Source organism: Microtus pennsylvanicus, chromosome 6, assembly GCF_037038515.1.
Source record: "Microtus pennsylvanicus isolate mMicPen1 chromosome 6, mMicPen1.hap1, whole genome shotgun sequence".
In the NCBI taxonomy this organism is placed as follows: Eukaryota; Metazoa; Chordata; class Mammalia; order Rodentia; family Cricetidae; genus Microtus; species Microtus pennsylvanicus.
The window spans coordinates 75989148-76006272 of NC_134584.1; the positions used below are offsets into that span (position 1 = coordinate 75989148).

The following is a 17125-nucleotide window of genomic DNA, read 5'->3' on the forward strand; positions in this document are numbered from 1 at the left end:
GGAGTGCTTCCTATAAATGGGTGTGACATGGAAGTAGGTTCACATGCACACACACACACACACACACACACACACACACACACACACACACACCTTAGAGTAGGGAGGGGAATGCTTTCTGGAAATGATTGTGACCAGGAAGTAGGTTCACATATACACACACACACACACACTCACACACACCTCAGAGTGGGGGAGGGGAGTGCTTCCTGGAAATGGGTCTGACTGGGCAGTAAGTTCACACACACACACACACACACACACACACACACACACTCACTCACACACACTTCAGTGTGGGGGGGAGGGGAGTGCTTCCTGGAAATGGGTGTGACATGGAAGTAGGTTCACACGCACGCACGAGCACACACACACACACCCCTCAGAGTGGGGAGAGGAATGCTTCCTGGAAATGGGTGTGACTGGGCAGTAGGTTCACACACACACACACACACACACACACACACACACACACACACACCCCTCAGAGTGGGGAGAGGAATGCTTCCTGGAAATGGGTGTGACTGGGCAGTAGGTTCACACACACACACACACACACACACACACACACACACACACTCACTCACACACACACACACTTCAGCGTGGGGAGGGGAGTGCTCCCTGGAAATGGGTCTGACTGGGCAGTAGGATCCTGGTGGAGCACAGAGCATGGGGACAGAGCCAGCAGGACTTCCTAGTGAGGGCCGGCCATGCGAAGGGTGTTGAGAGCCTTGGTGACTGCTGCCGTCTTCGGGGCCTTGTCTCCTGTGCAGAGTGTTAGTTCTCTTCCTCATTCAGATAAAAAGAGAAGAGGTGGGACCCCAAGGAGGCGTTAAATTCTCCAGACCACTCAGATGTTGAACATTATTTCATGCTTATGGCTGCAAAGGAAAACCTTTTTGTTTTCCAAGAAAAGTTGTAAAATGCAGATAACTACACAAAGATGGTCATGGTAAAGTAAAGTGTAATGATAGAAAAATCTTCCCTTTTCCAAAGCAAAACCATGCTACAGTTTACAAATACGTTCATATTTTTGTGATTCTTTTTCCTTTTTCATGGAAATGTAAAGTGATAAAATGAAGTGAGAATTTTTATTTCTTTCCAACCCTGGCTGCTGTTTCCCTTACTTGTGTTGTGTTGTGCACCCCTTCATCTGGAGGATTGTACAGTGTGTACCCCTTCAGCTGGAGGATTGTACATGTGTACCCCTTCATCTGGAGGATTGTATAGTATGTACCCCTTCATCTGGAGGATTGTACATGTGTACCCCTTCAGGTGGAGGATTGTACAGTGTGTACCCCTTCATCTGGAGGATTGTACATGTGTACCCTTCATCTGGAGGATTGTACATGTGTACCCCTTCATCTGGAGGATTGTACATGTGTACCCCTTCATCTGGAGTATTGTACAGGTGTACCCCTTCATCTGGAGGATTGTACAGTGTGTACCGCTTCAGCTCGAGCATTGTACAGTGTGTATACCCCTTCAGCTGGAGGATTGTATAGAGTTTTGAAATCTAGAGGATCTCCTTGGGCTTCTGCTACTTGTTTTGCTTAGATGATCTTTGTTTTACTTTGAGATCTGATGGCAATCTCTTTATTATAGCTTCATTTGTAACTCGTGACTCTTTCAGCACATCTGGAATTAATTTTGACATGGGTGGGGTTCTGTTTCCCAGATAAACAGTTGCACTAATCCCACTAGTTAAATAGTGCATTTTACAATGGTATGCTTTCTGCAGGGCACCTTTGTACATATTTTACTTTTTTATTTTTTCTGAGACAGGGTTTCTCTGTGTAGCCCTGCCTGTCTTGCCACTCATTCTGTAGACCAGGGTGGCCTCGAACTCTCAGAGATCCACCTGCCTCTGCCTCCTGAGTGCTGGGAATAAGGTGTACACCACCACTGCCTGGCTATAATTTACTTTTTAATGACATTTAAGAGTTCTGCTAATTTGAGTTGTGTGTCTTAGGTTCATGAATTTCCTCTTCTATTTCTACATTTATATTGTAGAAATACAATTTTCTTATTTTTTCCTTCACTACTATTTTAAGTCCTATCTTTACTTTTTTTACGTGTTCAATTTTATGACAGATTATCCTGTGAGCCATATTTAATCTGTAAACTGTTTACTTGGCTTAGTGAGTTTTATAAAAACATGTTGAGGTTTTCTTTTTTCAGCTGTTTGACAGAAGAGATGACATGTGGCTGGCTTGTGTCTCACACGGAGACAAGCTCAGGTCTGTTGCGATAGTCCCGTGAAGGGCGGTTTCGCTGCCAGTGCCCAGCCTTGAGGACTGTCTGGCCTGCTAAAGCCCAGCCAGTCACACCTACCGGCTGACCCAGTACTACCGACTGACCCAGACTCTCCTGAGTTCAGAAGGTCTGCTTGCTAAGAAGCAGTTGCTTCTCGCAGTTAATTTGAACTGCAGGACTGTGCTGCCCGTTTGTATATTTGTGTCCTATCTGCAGCTCCTGGCTGCAGTCCTTAAGGCTCAGAGAATTTTAGCTCAAGAAATGAAGTGAGCACAAAGGAACAAGTGTGCTACAGCCGCATGCAGAATGAACGCAGGGAGAAGTCACTGGTTCTCTCGTTGAGAGTCCTGAGTAGCGGCAGCGCCTGGGCAGGGCAAGGCACGCTGACAGCCTGAGTGGTTCAGAGATTCCCAGATAAGACAGTTAAGAAAGCTTTGTTCTGTCATATTCTTTCATCCCAGCTTTACCTCCATGTTAGTTCACATACCCACTGTTGCTGAGTGTGTGTGCTGGGGGTTTTGGCCGCTGAATCCAGTTCTGTGATTTGGATGGAATCATATAAGCAAATAAAACTTTTCTGAGTCTTCGTCTTCAGGCAGCTTCATTTGTTCAAACAAGATATTACCACCTTACCCCTTTTTTTGTCTAAAAATTAAAAAAGGCTATAACTAACATAAAATTATATACAGCAAGTACAATAGTTATATACCATATATACAGGCAATGAATACATCAACAGTGTCTAGTCCATTAATAATCCATAAATTCAGAGAAAATACTCCACATCTATCCTATTTTGGTGATTCCAAAAGTTGTACCTAATTCACTTCCTATTCTAACTTGCATATCTTTTATGTCTCTCAACCTTATACACTTTATACCTCTTAATTGAGTTTCTTTTCTGAATCTGTTAACAAGGAAAACTATAACTGTGAAGTTCTTAACTCCCTCGGAGACCCAAGATGGGAATAATATTACCCAACTAAGCAGGAAGTTCAAGCAAGTGACTTCCAAAAAAAAAAGTGAACTGACAAACAGCTGGTTGCCTGGACAGTCACCCAGGTTTCCCCTGGAACCCATTTTTGGCCTATAGGCCTAGCATATCTGACAGACTTTTCTGTGAAACAGGATATTCTAAAGGGCTGTCCTATCTTGTCTTGCCAAAGTTTGGCAGTCCTTTCTTTTGTGTCCTGCTTATCCAGTTTGTACAGTAGACTGTCAGCAGTTGAGGCAAGAGCATTTTCTTACCAGGGGCTAACCTTTGCCACAGAGAAAGTAAATTCCATGTGGAGTTTCTTTGATGCCCATCATCTTCTCTGCAGTAGATTGGTGCTGCCAGTAGCAAACCTGTCCCACTGTCATTAAAAAGAAAAGAACCTGTGTTATTAAATACCATATTCTGTAGATCTCTTATGTGTTTAGAGATGACCTGTCTGTCTAATATGTCTGTTTGACCTTGAAAACATACCTAATACCACTTCAAGTTCAGTTGTAATAGGTGACTAATTGCTAACCTGCATTTTCTTATTATCTTAATTAGTTGGTAATAATAACTTTCAGGGGCTAGAAGTTTCTAGCTAAATGATTTGCACAGGTACCATACCTTGAACAAAATTAGAAATGTACATAGAGTATGTTCTAACAAAAATAGTCTCAACTTCGTATCAGTATACAAAAAAGGTTACTCCTTATGATGGAGTTGTGTATGCTGGACGTGCCCTTGCTGTCTAAGTGGAGAGACGGGTCCTGAGAGAGTGGTATGACTGTCCTGCAGGTCTGCAACACACCGTGGACAGGACCCGTTCACGCCCTGATACACACTCCATACTGTCAGCTTTCTCAATGGGGGATGACGAGAAGGCAGTGATGTGGCTTGTGCTGTATTTCCTGCTGTTAAAATAGTTGAGAAGCATAGGAGAAGCAGAAAAGATGCTAACCATCTGTGACTGGACTCAGCACCTTGTACTTACAGAAAAGCTGTACACTGAGAAAAACTACTTAGGGCATAAAGACTGTTTCTGCTTCATCAGAGGAGTGACAAGTTCAAGATGCTAAAGGAAAGCCACCTGTCTCTTGCTTTTCCCTTACAACCCATGGACCATGGGTTCTCCACAGATGAGTCCCAGCAAAACATTCCCGGATCATTCTGAAGAATAGTTAGGCTCTCCTTGTCACACATTTGGGAAGGTTATTATTTTACTTTATACGCATGGGTGTTCTGTGTACATGTACGTCTGTGCTCCGTGTGTGTGCAGTGCTCACAAACTACAAAAGGGCACCAGATCCCCTGGGACTGGAGTTGCAGACTGCCGGGAGCCTCTGTTTGGATTCTAGGAAACAAACCTGGGTCCTTCTCTAGCCCTGACATTTTTGTTTTAAGGCTTCTCATGTTGGTAATTAGAATTGGGAAGAAACACCAATTCCCGAAACTCTTCTTCATCAGTGTGGGGATGAATTTGTGATCTTCAATGATGACACAGAGGCTGTGCTGTCCTAGGATTCCAAAACTCGACTTGTAGTTCTGTGCAGTAGGGATGTGCGTGGCAGGATGTAGAAATCCCTTCCTCCCTCCCTCCCTCCCTCCCTCCCTCCCTCCCTCCCTCCCTCCCTCCCTCCCTCCCTCCTTTCCTTCCCTAAGACAGAAAAGTCTAGGGTAGTTCACTATCTTTGGTTTAGAAAAAAGCAAAAAATAAGGATGGAGATGTGCCTGGGGTGTGGTGGGAGTTGAGGGACTCTAATGTGGATGGACAGACAGACTTTTCCCATCACAAAGGCATTTAAAATCGGCTTAAAATGTTTGGTAGAAGTGTATTGAGCTGAGCAGGGGCTGCTCTGCCGTCTTCACCCACAGAAACTGGGTTGCTTCTTTTTCCAAATGCCTGCATAGCAAAAGCCAAGTAAATTCTAACTCTAGGCAGTCCCTGAGAAGTGTGTGCAGCCAAGCAAATTGCTCTGAGTATATCAGTATTGTGTTGGGGTCTGTTGACCACTGATGCCGTGCTAAGAGGTTTGGGAAACTCAGTAGCAGTTCTGGGCCGAGCATCATTATATCCCAACTGGACTGTTGGTGACTTTCTTCCCCGAGACGTTCTAGATTATCATGAGTAAAAAATGTGTATAGAAAACTTACTCTGTCTAACGTGAGTTTCATCTCTGAGCAAAGTCCTGAGTAAGCTTGTTCTTGAAGCTCCACCTTTTGCGTGTTTTCCTTATTTGTGAGAGAAGAGGGAGATGACATGATTTAACTCAAGTGGGTATGCAGAGTTGAAAGTCTTGACGGGTTCGGAAGAAATCGTGAGAAGTGTCTTCGTGGTCCCAGTGCCGACTCTGATTGACAGCAGGGGCTTGGGACAGGAGGCCTTGCCTCACAGTGTCTTCACATCTCCTAGCTTTACTTGGATGCTTTCCTTTTAGCCATTTTTCATATTTTTAGCCTCCAGCAGATTTAACTGTGCATGTGATTTATGTGGTATGTATAATCACCATTGCCTGGTTTTTATTTGTAGGAAGAGAAGAAGAAGTTTGACAAAGAGACGGAAAAGAACTACAGTCTGATTGATAAACACTTGACTCTGTCTGCCAGGAAGAAGGACTCACATTTACAAGAGGTATTCTTTTCACGTTTCTCTTAATATGTGCATCTGAGATTGACAGACACGGGGAGTGCAGATACTGCAGTGAATTAAGAATAGAGTTCTGTGAAATGAGGCAACAGTGACTATACCTTATAGTATTGGTTAAGTATTGGTTCATAGTAGTAAATTTTAGACTCTGAGTTTTTCACAGGAGCAATGTTAGTCAGGATGATAAAGAATTTATACAGCCAGGCATTGTGGTGCACGCCTTTCATCCCAGCACCCAGGAAGGAGAGGAAGGTAGATCTCTGTGAGTTTGAAACCAGCCTTGTCTACAGAGTGAGTTCCAGGACAGCCAGGGCTACACAGAGAAACCCTGTTTCTAAAAACTAAAAAAACAAATGACCTCCGCAAACAAGCCCCCCACATACTTTTTTGCAGGGATAGCCCTGCTCTTGGGTTTCAGTCTCCTTGATGAGCGGAACTGAATGAGCTCATACACTGTTTTCTCTATGTGATAGCAGCATTAATCTAAGCGGACACTGAGAGCTTGGGAGGTTCTTGTTGGCTGAGTGGATCTGTTCTACTTATGTTATTAGACAGGTTGTTTTGAATGCAGTATGTAAGCAGAAAGGAATTTGTATCTTAACCTCTCATTTTCCCCATTTCTTTCTAAATTTCTCAATTTTTTTTCCTCCCTGTCCATAGGCTTGACTAGAAATTTCAGTTATTTACAATATGGAATATAGACTTACAAGATTTCTTTTAATTTTTAAAATAGTACATGTATAGTATTTTATGTATGGGGGGGTGATGTGTACACATGCGTGCAGGTGTCCACAGAGGCAGAAGAGAGCGACAGGTCCTCTGGGTTGGAGTGATAGGTGGTTGTGAGCTGCCTCAAGGAAGTGGCTCGGAACCGAACTTACCCAGGAACAGTATACACTTCCTTTTCAGATAAAATCGTTCTTTATCCTGGAGAACACATGTGCACACCCGCACACACAGACCCACCCCCACCTCACCATACACCCCTGACACCACACAGACACCGCCCCTCTCTCTCTCTCTCTCTCTCTCTCTCTCTCTCTCTCTCTCTCTCTCTCTCTTTCTCTCTCTCTCTCTCTCTCACACACACACACACACACACACACACACACACATCTACACTCTATCTTCACCCAGCTACCGAGGACCTCAGTACCTTCCCGTGAACACCCAGCGTCTCTTCAGCCCCACATCATGGAGTTTATTAGCAATGATGTGCTATGCAGTTGAGGACTGTGACTCACCAACAGAAGTATCAAACTGCCTTCCCTTCGTTTGTTTGTGTTTGAGCTCACGTGAGCCTGGGCATCATGTTCTACTATGTATGTACCTGCTGACTTGTCATCTAAATGATAACAGTGTAAAACCCCGCTTGTGTGCTTTACTTAGAGACTGTGTGTGCGTGCATTGTTGGTTTGACTCTACAAGTGACATTTTCTTTTGTGTTTCTTATACCTTTGACATTTGGTTGACATTTAATACTTATAAAGAGAAAATAGCCTTTATGTTACTTAATCCTCACTACAATGCTTGAGGCACAGGACTTTGCTCTCTCCTTGTTATGGTCGACATAGAAGCCCTGCAGCGGCTCCCCCACCCCCATCCCCTGAGTCTGTTCTGCAAGGACAGCAGCTGTTCTTTTTCACCCCTCTTCATTTCTCCACTTTCAATCATTTTAGAGATAATTTATATGCCTCCAGCCAGTTTCCACCTCCACGTCACTCTGAGTAGCCACCTGTTCCTAATGTCCTTATGTATGGTGTAGGAGGGCATCCTCGGCTCCCACACCCCACCCTCGTCTGTCAGAATGCCACCCCTTCTCATGCCCCCTTTCTTTTGAAAGCCCAGCTGATGGTGCCTCCAGAAGCCTGGGACCCAGGCCCCATGTGCTCTGCACTGCCCACTCAGGACCAGCAGTTTCTTGCTGGGGCTCTTTGCATTTCTTCTTCCTGCTGCTTAGAATGGAGTTTTTATTTTATTAATTTGGTGCATTGGTAATTGGAGTTAGGTCTGATACACACCAGACACACACTTTACTACTGAGCACACCCTAACTCCTGTCCACCGTGTTCCAACCCAGACCCACTTGTCTGCCTCCTTCAGATACTGTCCCTGAACCATGTACTCAGGCCTTGTGGTAGAAATCCTTCCGGCTGTCTGTTAAGATGCCCTTCTGCTGGCCGACTGTTATCTTTTTACTCCTCCTATGTATTGTTGCATGGCTTCTTTCAATGGTTGTGAGCCCTCTGAAGGGTGCAATCTTGCTTAAACTCAGTCCCTGTCTGCTGAGATTAGTACCTGTCAGCCTGAGTAGTTTGACAGTGTTCCTAATCCCAAAGACCATTAAACTGCGAGTCTTGAATTTGAAGAGGCCCCAAAGATGAGTGCATTCAATTCCATTTCAATTGAGCATTTTTTCTCTCTTGTTCTGTGCACTCTTCATAAACAATAGGTTCTCAACCTTCTTGCAAGCACGTACACATCAAAAGGAGGAGGCATCTAAAGAGGAAAAAGTTTGGTCTTGGATGCTCCTTGCTTTTCTCAGCTGCTCATATATGGCTGATCTTGAGTGAATTGTCTCAATTGTCTCAATTAAGAGATTAATTAAGGTTGCTAGGTATGACCCTGAGCAGAGGGACAGAAAAGATGTGGGTGTCATTCTCAGTTCTTGTTTAAAGAACAGAGTCTCGTAGTGTGTTCACACTGTGCTGACTACTATTGTTGTAGTGTGTTCACACCTTGCTGACCACTGTTGTTGTAGTGTGTTCACACCATGCTGACCACTGTTGTTGTAGTGTGTTCACACCATGCTGACCACTGTTGTTGTAGTGTGTTCACACCATGCTGACCACTGTTGTTGTAGTGTGTTCACACCATGCTGACCACTGTTGTTGTAGTGTGTTCACACCTTGCTGACCACTGTTGTTGTAGTGTGTTCACACCATGCTGACCACTGTTGTTGTAGTGTGTTCACACCATGCTGACCACTGTTGTTGTAGTGTGTTCACACCATGCTGACCACTGTTGTTGTAGTGTGTTCACACCATGCTGACCACTGTTGTTGTGGTGTGTTCACACCGTGCTGACTACTGTTGTTGTGGTGTGTTCACACCATGCTGACTACTGTTGTTGTGGTGTGTTCACACCGTGCTGACCACTGTTGTTGTAGTGTGTTCACACCTTGCTGACCACTGTTGTTGTAGTGTGTTCACACCATGCTGACCACTGTTGTTGTGGTGTTTCACACCATGCTGACCACTGTTGTTGTAGTGTGTTCACACCATGCTGACCACTGTTGTTGTAGTGTGTTCACACCATGCTGACCACTGTTGTTGTGGTGTGTTCACACCATGCTGACCACTGTTGTTGTAGTGTGTTCACACCATGCTGACCACTGTTGTTGTGGTGTTTCACACCATGCTGACCACTGTTGTTGTGGTGTTTCACACCATGCTGACCACTGTTGTTGTAGTGTGTTCACACCGTGCTGACCACTGTTGTTGTAGTGTGTTCACACCGTGCTGACCACTGTTGTTGTAGTGTGTTCACACCGTGCTGACCACTGTTGTTGTAGTGTGTTCACACCTTGCTGACCACTGTTGTTGTAGTATGTTCACACCATGCTGACCACTGTTGTAGTGTGTTCACACCGTGCTGACCACTGTTGTTGTAGTGTGTTCACACCATGCTGACCACTGTTGTAGTGTGTTCACACCGTGCTGACCACTGTTGTTGTAGTGTGTTCACACCATGCTGACCACTGTTGTTGTAGTGTGTTCACACCATGCTGACCACTGTTGTTGTGGTGTGTTCACACCATGCTGACCACTGTTGTTGTAGTGTGTTCACACCATGCTGACCACTGTTGTTGTGGTGTTTCACACCATGCTGACCACTGTTGTTGTGGTGTTTCACACCATGCTGACCACTGTTGTTGTAGTGTGTTCACACCGTGCTGACCACTGTTGTTGTAGTGTGTTCACACCGTGCTGACCACTGTTGTTGTAGTGTGTTCACACCGTGCTGACCACTGTTGTTGTAGTGTGTTCACACCGTGCTGACCACTGTTGTTGTAGTATGTTCACACCATGCTGACCACTGTTGTAGTGTGTTCACACTGTGCTGACCACTGTTGTTGTAGTGTGTTCACACCATGCTGACCACTGTTGTAGTGTGTTCACACCGTGCTGACCACTGTTGTTGTAGTGTGTTCACACCATGCTGACCACTGTTGTTGTAGTGTGTTCACACCATGCTGACCACTGCTGTAGTGTGTTCACACCATGCTGACCACTGTTGTTATAGTGTGTTCACACCGTGCTGACCACTGTTGTTGTAGTGTGTTCACACCGTGCTGACCACTGTTGTTGTAGTGTGTTCACACCGTGCTGACCACTGTTGTTGTGGTGTGTTCACACCGTGCTGACCACTGTTGTTGTAGTGTGTTCACGCCGTGCTGACCACTGTTGTTGTGGTGTGTTCACACCGTGCTGACCACTGTTGTAGTGTGTTCACACCGTGCTGACCACTGTTGTTGTGGTGTGTTCACACCGTGCTGACTACTGTTGTAGTGTGCTCACACCATGCTGACTACTTTTGTAAAAGCGTTCATTCTGTACCCCTAAGTATAACTGGAGTATTGTGGTATTGTAAGCTGTGAGCCAACTGTGACCTGGAGACTGGTGGCCCTGTAGTTTCTGCATTTCCAGTGGGCTAAAGTAGGTGGCGGAAGGCAGCCAACAATGTGAGCGGAGTAGCACAGGCAGAGCAACTGGAGGTCGAGCTGATCTGCATGTAGTAATCCCCAGTGATGGTAACATGCAGCAATCGCCCCTTTGCGCTCTGAAGTTTAACTGCTCAACACGATTTCAGGGTTTCAGCTGTGGCGTACACTGTTGGCTGTGGATAATCAGACTGATCACTGGAAACATACAGTCAAGAGTTTTTAGGTAGAAACTCTCATTTTGGTAACTTTACATTTACACTTTATGTAAAGTATTTTAACTAACTACTAGACAAACATTAAACGTGCTTTTAGAACCTTCTGAAGTCTGTTGTAGACTCCGTTTATCTTAGCCTCTTGAGCTGTACAAGGTCATTGACTCATTGCTTCACTTGGCTGCGCAGCCATTCCCCACCCCTCTCCAGAGTGTAAAGAAACCCTTTAGTGAAGCTGTAGGTCTCTCAAGGCTTCCTGCAGCATCACCGTTCTTTCTGGCACTCTGCCTGGCTAGTTTAGGTATTTCATATGTTTGGAGTTTCTGTTTTTGTGTCTTCATTGCATTACGAGACCTAACAGTTCACCCATGCTGGCAATATTGCCATGATTTGCCTCTCTCCCTCCTTCCATTCCTTCTTCCCAGCGTGGAGTTTAGTGGAGTCTCACAGCCTGCTGGTGGCAGGCCGACCTCATCCTTAGAGGGCTTGCTCATGTGAGTGTTGGTGGGACCTTTGACCCACTTCCATGAGGAAGTGGAATCCGTAATCTTCAGTCTTTGGGGGTCATGACACTTTAGGGTCCGGGGAGGATCATTTTTGACTTCCGTGTATGCTCCTGTGGCAGGAGAGTATCCGTGAGTGAGTCATGAGCGACCAGTCACATGTTCTAATACAAGTTTATGAACGCAGTGCCTGGGGGTTGGAGTTCATTGACCTGTGCTCTTGGGTTTGATGGCTCCCTGTCTTCTTGGCTCAGCTAACAGCGGCTGTTTTAATACAGGCAGATCTCCAAGTGGAGCAGACCCGGCAGCACTTCTACGAACTCTCTCTGGAATATGTGTGCAAGCTACAGGAGATTCAAGAAAGAAAGAAGTTTGAGTTTGTGGAACCTGTGAGTAGCAGAGCAAGCTTTGCTGTGGGTCCCTGTGAACAGTAGGAGACCGAGTGAGGCTTGGAGTGCGTGCACAGAGCTAGTCACAGTGTGTGTATATGATGGAGCAGGTGCACACAGCTAGTCACAGTGGGTCCGTATGAACAGTAGGAGATAGAGCGAGGCTTGGAGCAGGTACACACAGCTAGTCACAGTGTGTGTATATGATGGAGCACAGAGCTAGTCAACAGTGTGTCCGTGTGTACAGTGAGAGACAGAGCGAGGCTTGGAACGGGTGCACACAGCTAGTCACAGTGTGTGCATGTGAACAGTAAGAGACCGAGCGATGCTTGGAGCGGGTGCACAGAGCTTGTTACAGTGGGTCCGTGTGAACAGTGAGAGACAGAGCGAGGCATGGAGCGGGTGCACACAGCTAGTCACAGTGTGTGTATATGATGGAGCGGGTGCACACAGCTAGTCACAGTGTGTGTATATGATGGAGCACACAGCTAGTCACAGTGGGTCCGTGTGAACAGTGAGAGACAGAGCGAGACTTGGAGCAGGTGCACACAGCTAGTCACAGTGGGTCCGTGTGAACAGTAGGAGATAGAGCGAGGTTTGGAGCGGGTGCACAGAGCTAGTTGCAGTCTAGGCAAGCATCTAGAAGAGGGGGAGGCCTTGTCTTCACAGCCCCTGTGAGGGGCACTTGCTATGCGTGGTCTCCCGCACTGCAGCTGACACAGATTCTGTCGTCCTCCGCCGCTGCAGCAAATGTGACTGACAGAGCCAATGCTCATGCGATACCAGTTTTTAGTGTCTTTGAAATGAGCTCGCTTGTTTAAACGTGCTTTTGTTTCAAATATTTATCATGATTTCTAAGTCTTTCTGTAGCTTTTGAAGCAGTTTTGTGAACGGCTAACACTGGTTTTGAAATCTATTCTTAGCTTTATTTTCCGTACGTGTACTTGTGTGGGTTTGTGCCTGTGAGGACAGATGAGAGTGGAGGATGGAGGTGTCGGTCTCCCTGGAGCTGGGCTAGGAGGTGGGCTGCCATTCAACATGGGCGCTGGGAATGTAGCTTGATTCCTCTAGAAGAGCAGAATGTATTCACAGAGCCAGGTCTCCAGCCCCTAGAAACACCGGTTTTGTTATTATATAGGTGGCTTCTAATAAGTTCAGTTACTTACATATTAATATGCATATAGAGGGTGTGGCTGTAAACCTCTTGATCAAGTATAGATGCCATTCCATACAATAGGTTTTAGCAAAAGATTGTCTGATAATTTTAATATAGACTGCATTCTTCCTTACTTTATTGAACTATACTTCAAATACTATAGTGGGTCTATTATGTTCATGGTGAGAAACAAAATACTTAAAAAATAGGCAGTGGAATGATAGAATCAATGTGAATCAGTCAGAGAAAATTAAACCTTAAAGGGGTCCTTTCACGGTGAAATGGCTGTGGGGCACATCACTGTGGTTATGACGTCCACTCTGGGTTGACATCATTGTTCTAAGTGCTGCCCAGTTCCCCCTCGCTCCACACAGTGGCTCAGGCAGACACTCATGCCACCCCAGTGTAGCAGGCAGGCACGGAAGGAAGAACTCAGTGATTTTCCAGTGTCACCAAACAGTGACTGGCGGGTGTTGGTGCAGACTGACCGTTTGCACCAGCTCCTTCTTAGTGCGTATATCTTTCAGCACTCTGAAAAAAATCAGTTCAGAATTTTAAAATTCTGGGGCCTTCTGAGAAGGGGTAGGTCGGGGGCACTCCCTGAACACCTCTGCGACAGTATCTGGAAGCGGGAAGACGTTCGTGCTTGAACTGACTCGACCTTCCTCTGTGTTGGCTTTGCTACAGGGCTCAGGTTTCAGTTATCAGTGACCGTCAGGACTCTCTTGACTAAGGAGGTACAAGTGGATGACTTAGAACTGGTTGTTTTTGGAGAACGTTGCATAAAGATTGTTTACCGATGCTGGTGTTTGTGAGCACCAATGTTCTGCATTTTCAGGACAGAACCACGGATAGGTAATACACACTTGTAATTACTGAAGTTCTCATGACTTCTTGGAAACTACTTTATATCAGTGAAAGGACAGACAGGGAGATGGTTGGGAGTTACATATGCTTCTTATTTTCTCTATTATTTTTGTTTTGATGTGCACTAATGCTTCTTTCTCCTTTGTCTTAGATGCTGTCCTTTTTCCAGGGAATGTTCACTTTCTATCATCAGGGTCATGAACTTTCCAAAGACTTCAATCACTACAAAATGGAACTACAGATCAACATTCAGAATGTAAGGAAAGAAAGCTTTTGGCATTTAAAAGATGTTTGGGTTGTGCCTCTGTCTGTCCGCGGTCTGCCAAGCTCTAGGACCAGGCTGGTACTGAGAAAGTAGGGATTTGTTGCCACCTGGTGGTCAGATCTTGGTATAACAATCTTCTCTTTAGCAAATGGAGGCTAAAGAAATTCTCCCCTTTGGAGGCTCTTCCTGGGCTTTCTGGGGACAGGTCTCAAGGTGAACTTTGTTATGCTAACGCTGAATCATCTGTGTAAGAAACTGCTGTCCCAGCATTCCAGCTCGGCTCTGATGTTAATGTCAGTCATGTGTTTCCTTCCCAGACTGGCTTGTGGAATGGCGTCCCTACACTTGAGGCATGTTCACTAATGTGTTAGTGTACTCGGCTACCATTTGCTTTCGTTGCCATCCTTTGTGGAATGTGTGCTTTCCGTCTGATCTTGGGAAATGAGATTTAGAGATCCTAAGATTCTCTTATGCTGAGAAGATGGCTCTGTGACCCCGAGGAAGGACCTGAGTTTGAATCCCCAGAACCCACGTAGAGCCATGTTTGGTAGCTGTGTCTGTAATACCAGTGCTCTTTCAGCAGGGGGCGGTGGAGAGAAGAGGACCTTTGGTTATGGAATGGCTAGCCTGTGAATTCAGCACAAACAGCCAGGGATCTTGTCACCAGCGAGTTGGGGGCCAATACTAAGGTCTTTCTCCGACTGTTGTTCCCTACTCTGTGGTTTGCTAACCTCCACATGCATATGAACACATCCCCCCACCCCATCCTGTATGCTTCATTTATACATACACTCAGACCTCCACACTCATGAACACATCCCCCCACCCCATCCTGTATGCTTCATTTATACATACACTCAGACCTCCACACTCATGAACACATCCCCACCATCCTGTATGCTTCATTTATACACTCAGACCTCCACACGCATATGAACACACCCCCACCATCCTGTATGCTTCATTCATGTGTACACTCAGACCTCCACACTCATGAACACATCCCCACCATCCTGTATGCTTCATTCATGTGTACACTCAGACCTCCACACTCATGAACACACCCCCACCATCCTGTATGCTTCATTCATATGTACACTCAGACCTCCACACTCATGAACACCCCCCCACCATCCTGTATGCTTCATTTATACATACACTCAGACCTCCACACGCATATGAACACATCCCCCACCATCCTGTATGCTTCATTCATATGTACACTCAGACCTCCACACTCATGAACACACCCCCACCATCCTGTATGCTTCATTTATACATACACTCAGACCTCCACACTCATGAACACACCCCCACCATCCTGTATGCTTCATTCATATGTACACTCAGACCTCCACACTCATGAACACACCCCCACCATCCTATATGCTTCATTCATACATACACTCAGAAAGCTAAGGGGAAACGATTTTCTTTAGAAGACAAATGCTTTTTCTGGTTAAGATCTTTCTCATCAGTTGCGTTTTCACAGTAGAGCTAGTGAGAGTCTGTGAGGCCCGGTGTGATGCTGTGTGACACACAGCACACACGGAAGCACACACATGTGGGTGTCTGCGTGGTGTGGTTGTGTGCTTTAGAAGTTAGGTAGTAGAACTTGAAACAGACGTGCAAATTTGTGTGTGAAGGTGTGTCCTAGTCCCCTCGGATTGCTGGTGTAGGTAGCAGAACCACTTTCTCTCTGTGTGAGGCCGACACCTGTGTCTAACTCAGTCGCTGTCTGCCCTGGCTTCAGAGACAGGGTCTGTCATGGGGTGTGGAGCTCACTGGTGCTCTAAGGTGTCAGTCAGAGACCCCCCAGCTCCACTTCTCCTGTCAATACCGTGATCCCTGCTGCTGCTGCCTACAAACATGGCGTCCACCTTCATGTGGGTGCGATTAGATTCACAGCGGGCACTTCCCTGACTTAGCCATTTCTCCAGCCCACTAGAATTTTTAATGAAATAATTTATTTTTCAGAGTATCTTGCAGGCTGGAAAACAGTTTGTGGAAAGAGTACCAACTGAGAAGGTTAGATTATAAAATCACCCTTGCTCCCAAGTGGGTCTATGTCTGCAGAATTAACCTCTTCTTTCCAGACTTCATCCGTCAGCTTCAGGGCTGATGAAATGAGAATCCCTCGTTAGGTCTGGTGTGTGCTTTGTGGGGCTGATGTAAAATGGAAGCCTAGGAGCCCACGTTAGAAACAATGCGGACTTTTTTTCTCTGTCTGTAGGAACCCAAGGATATCCAGTCATCAGGGAATTGCCCCCATTCTCAGTCTCCAGTGTATTCCCCATGCCAGCTGGCTCTCTTGAATATCTCTCTCTGTTTTGTTCTGGTTGTTTCTGAGGCTTTCTGAGTCCACTTATTGGTATGAAGCTTTTTTATTGGTATAAAAATTATGGATTTTTACAGTACAGCGATAGTATTTCTCTTTGTGTGTGTTTATGGTAGTGCAAGAGAGTGTGAGTGGGTGTGTAGGAGGGAGGGAGTATGTGTGTGGTACTGTGTATGAGTGTCTGCGTGTGCGCATGTGTATTGCTTGTGTCTGCCTGCACAGAAGTCTTAGAAGGAGGCAGCTCTGAGCACACTGGACCAGGTTGTGGGTTTCAGATGCTGCCGTCCATTGAAAGAAGCAGGGTTCCTTAGAGAAGGAGTGGCTCCTGGGCAGAGATCAGAGGATAAGGAGCTGGAGGATCGCATGTCTAGTAGCCAGCTGGACACCTGTATGACATCTGGGGCATCAGCACAAATAATGGGAGTTTTGTGTGTGAAGTCCCAGAGGATGCATGCATGCACGCAGACTGTTTCTGTCCTACACATGTGTGGAGGAAGTGAGGGAAGGAATCTCACCGAAACAGTGAGTGAAATGAACTGGTGTGAAATCAGTACAGATAGACCCAGACATAGGAAATGCTGGAGGTGGGGAGAAAAAAAAGGAACATTTATTTATTTTTTTATTTTAATTTATTAAAAAAACCTATATTTTCTCATTTTACATGCCAAATCCAGTTTCCACTCCCTTCTCTCCTCCTGCTCCCTCCATCTTCCCCTCACCCCTTCCTCTTCTCCCCATCCCTCCCCCATCCACTCCTCAGAGAGGGTAAGGCTTCCCATGGGGAGTC

The 17125-nt window shown here is 45.8% G+C and overlaps 1 protein-coding gene across 3 annotated transcripts in view; it reads left to right on the plus strand.

Moving 5' to 3' along the window:
• Window positions 1-17125, plus strand: part of Arhgap10 (Rho GTPase activating protein 10) — a 263662-nt gene that overhangs the window by 99697 nt on the left and 146840 nt on the right. For all 3 annotated transcript variants that reach the window (XR_012910917.1, XM_075976491.1, XM_075976492.1), the window contains exons 5-7: window positions 5766-5867; window positions 11602-11712; window positions 13887-13991. Coding sequence is in view for 2 of the 3 variants with exons in the window: in XM_075976491.1 (XP_075832606.1) it covers window positions 5766-5867; window positions 11602-11712; window positions 13887-13991 (318 nt within the window). In the remaining variant the exon portion in view is untranslated. The remainder of the gene's footprint in view (window positions 1-5765; window positions 5868-11601; window positions 11713-13886; window positions 13992-17125) is intronic.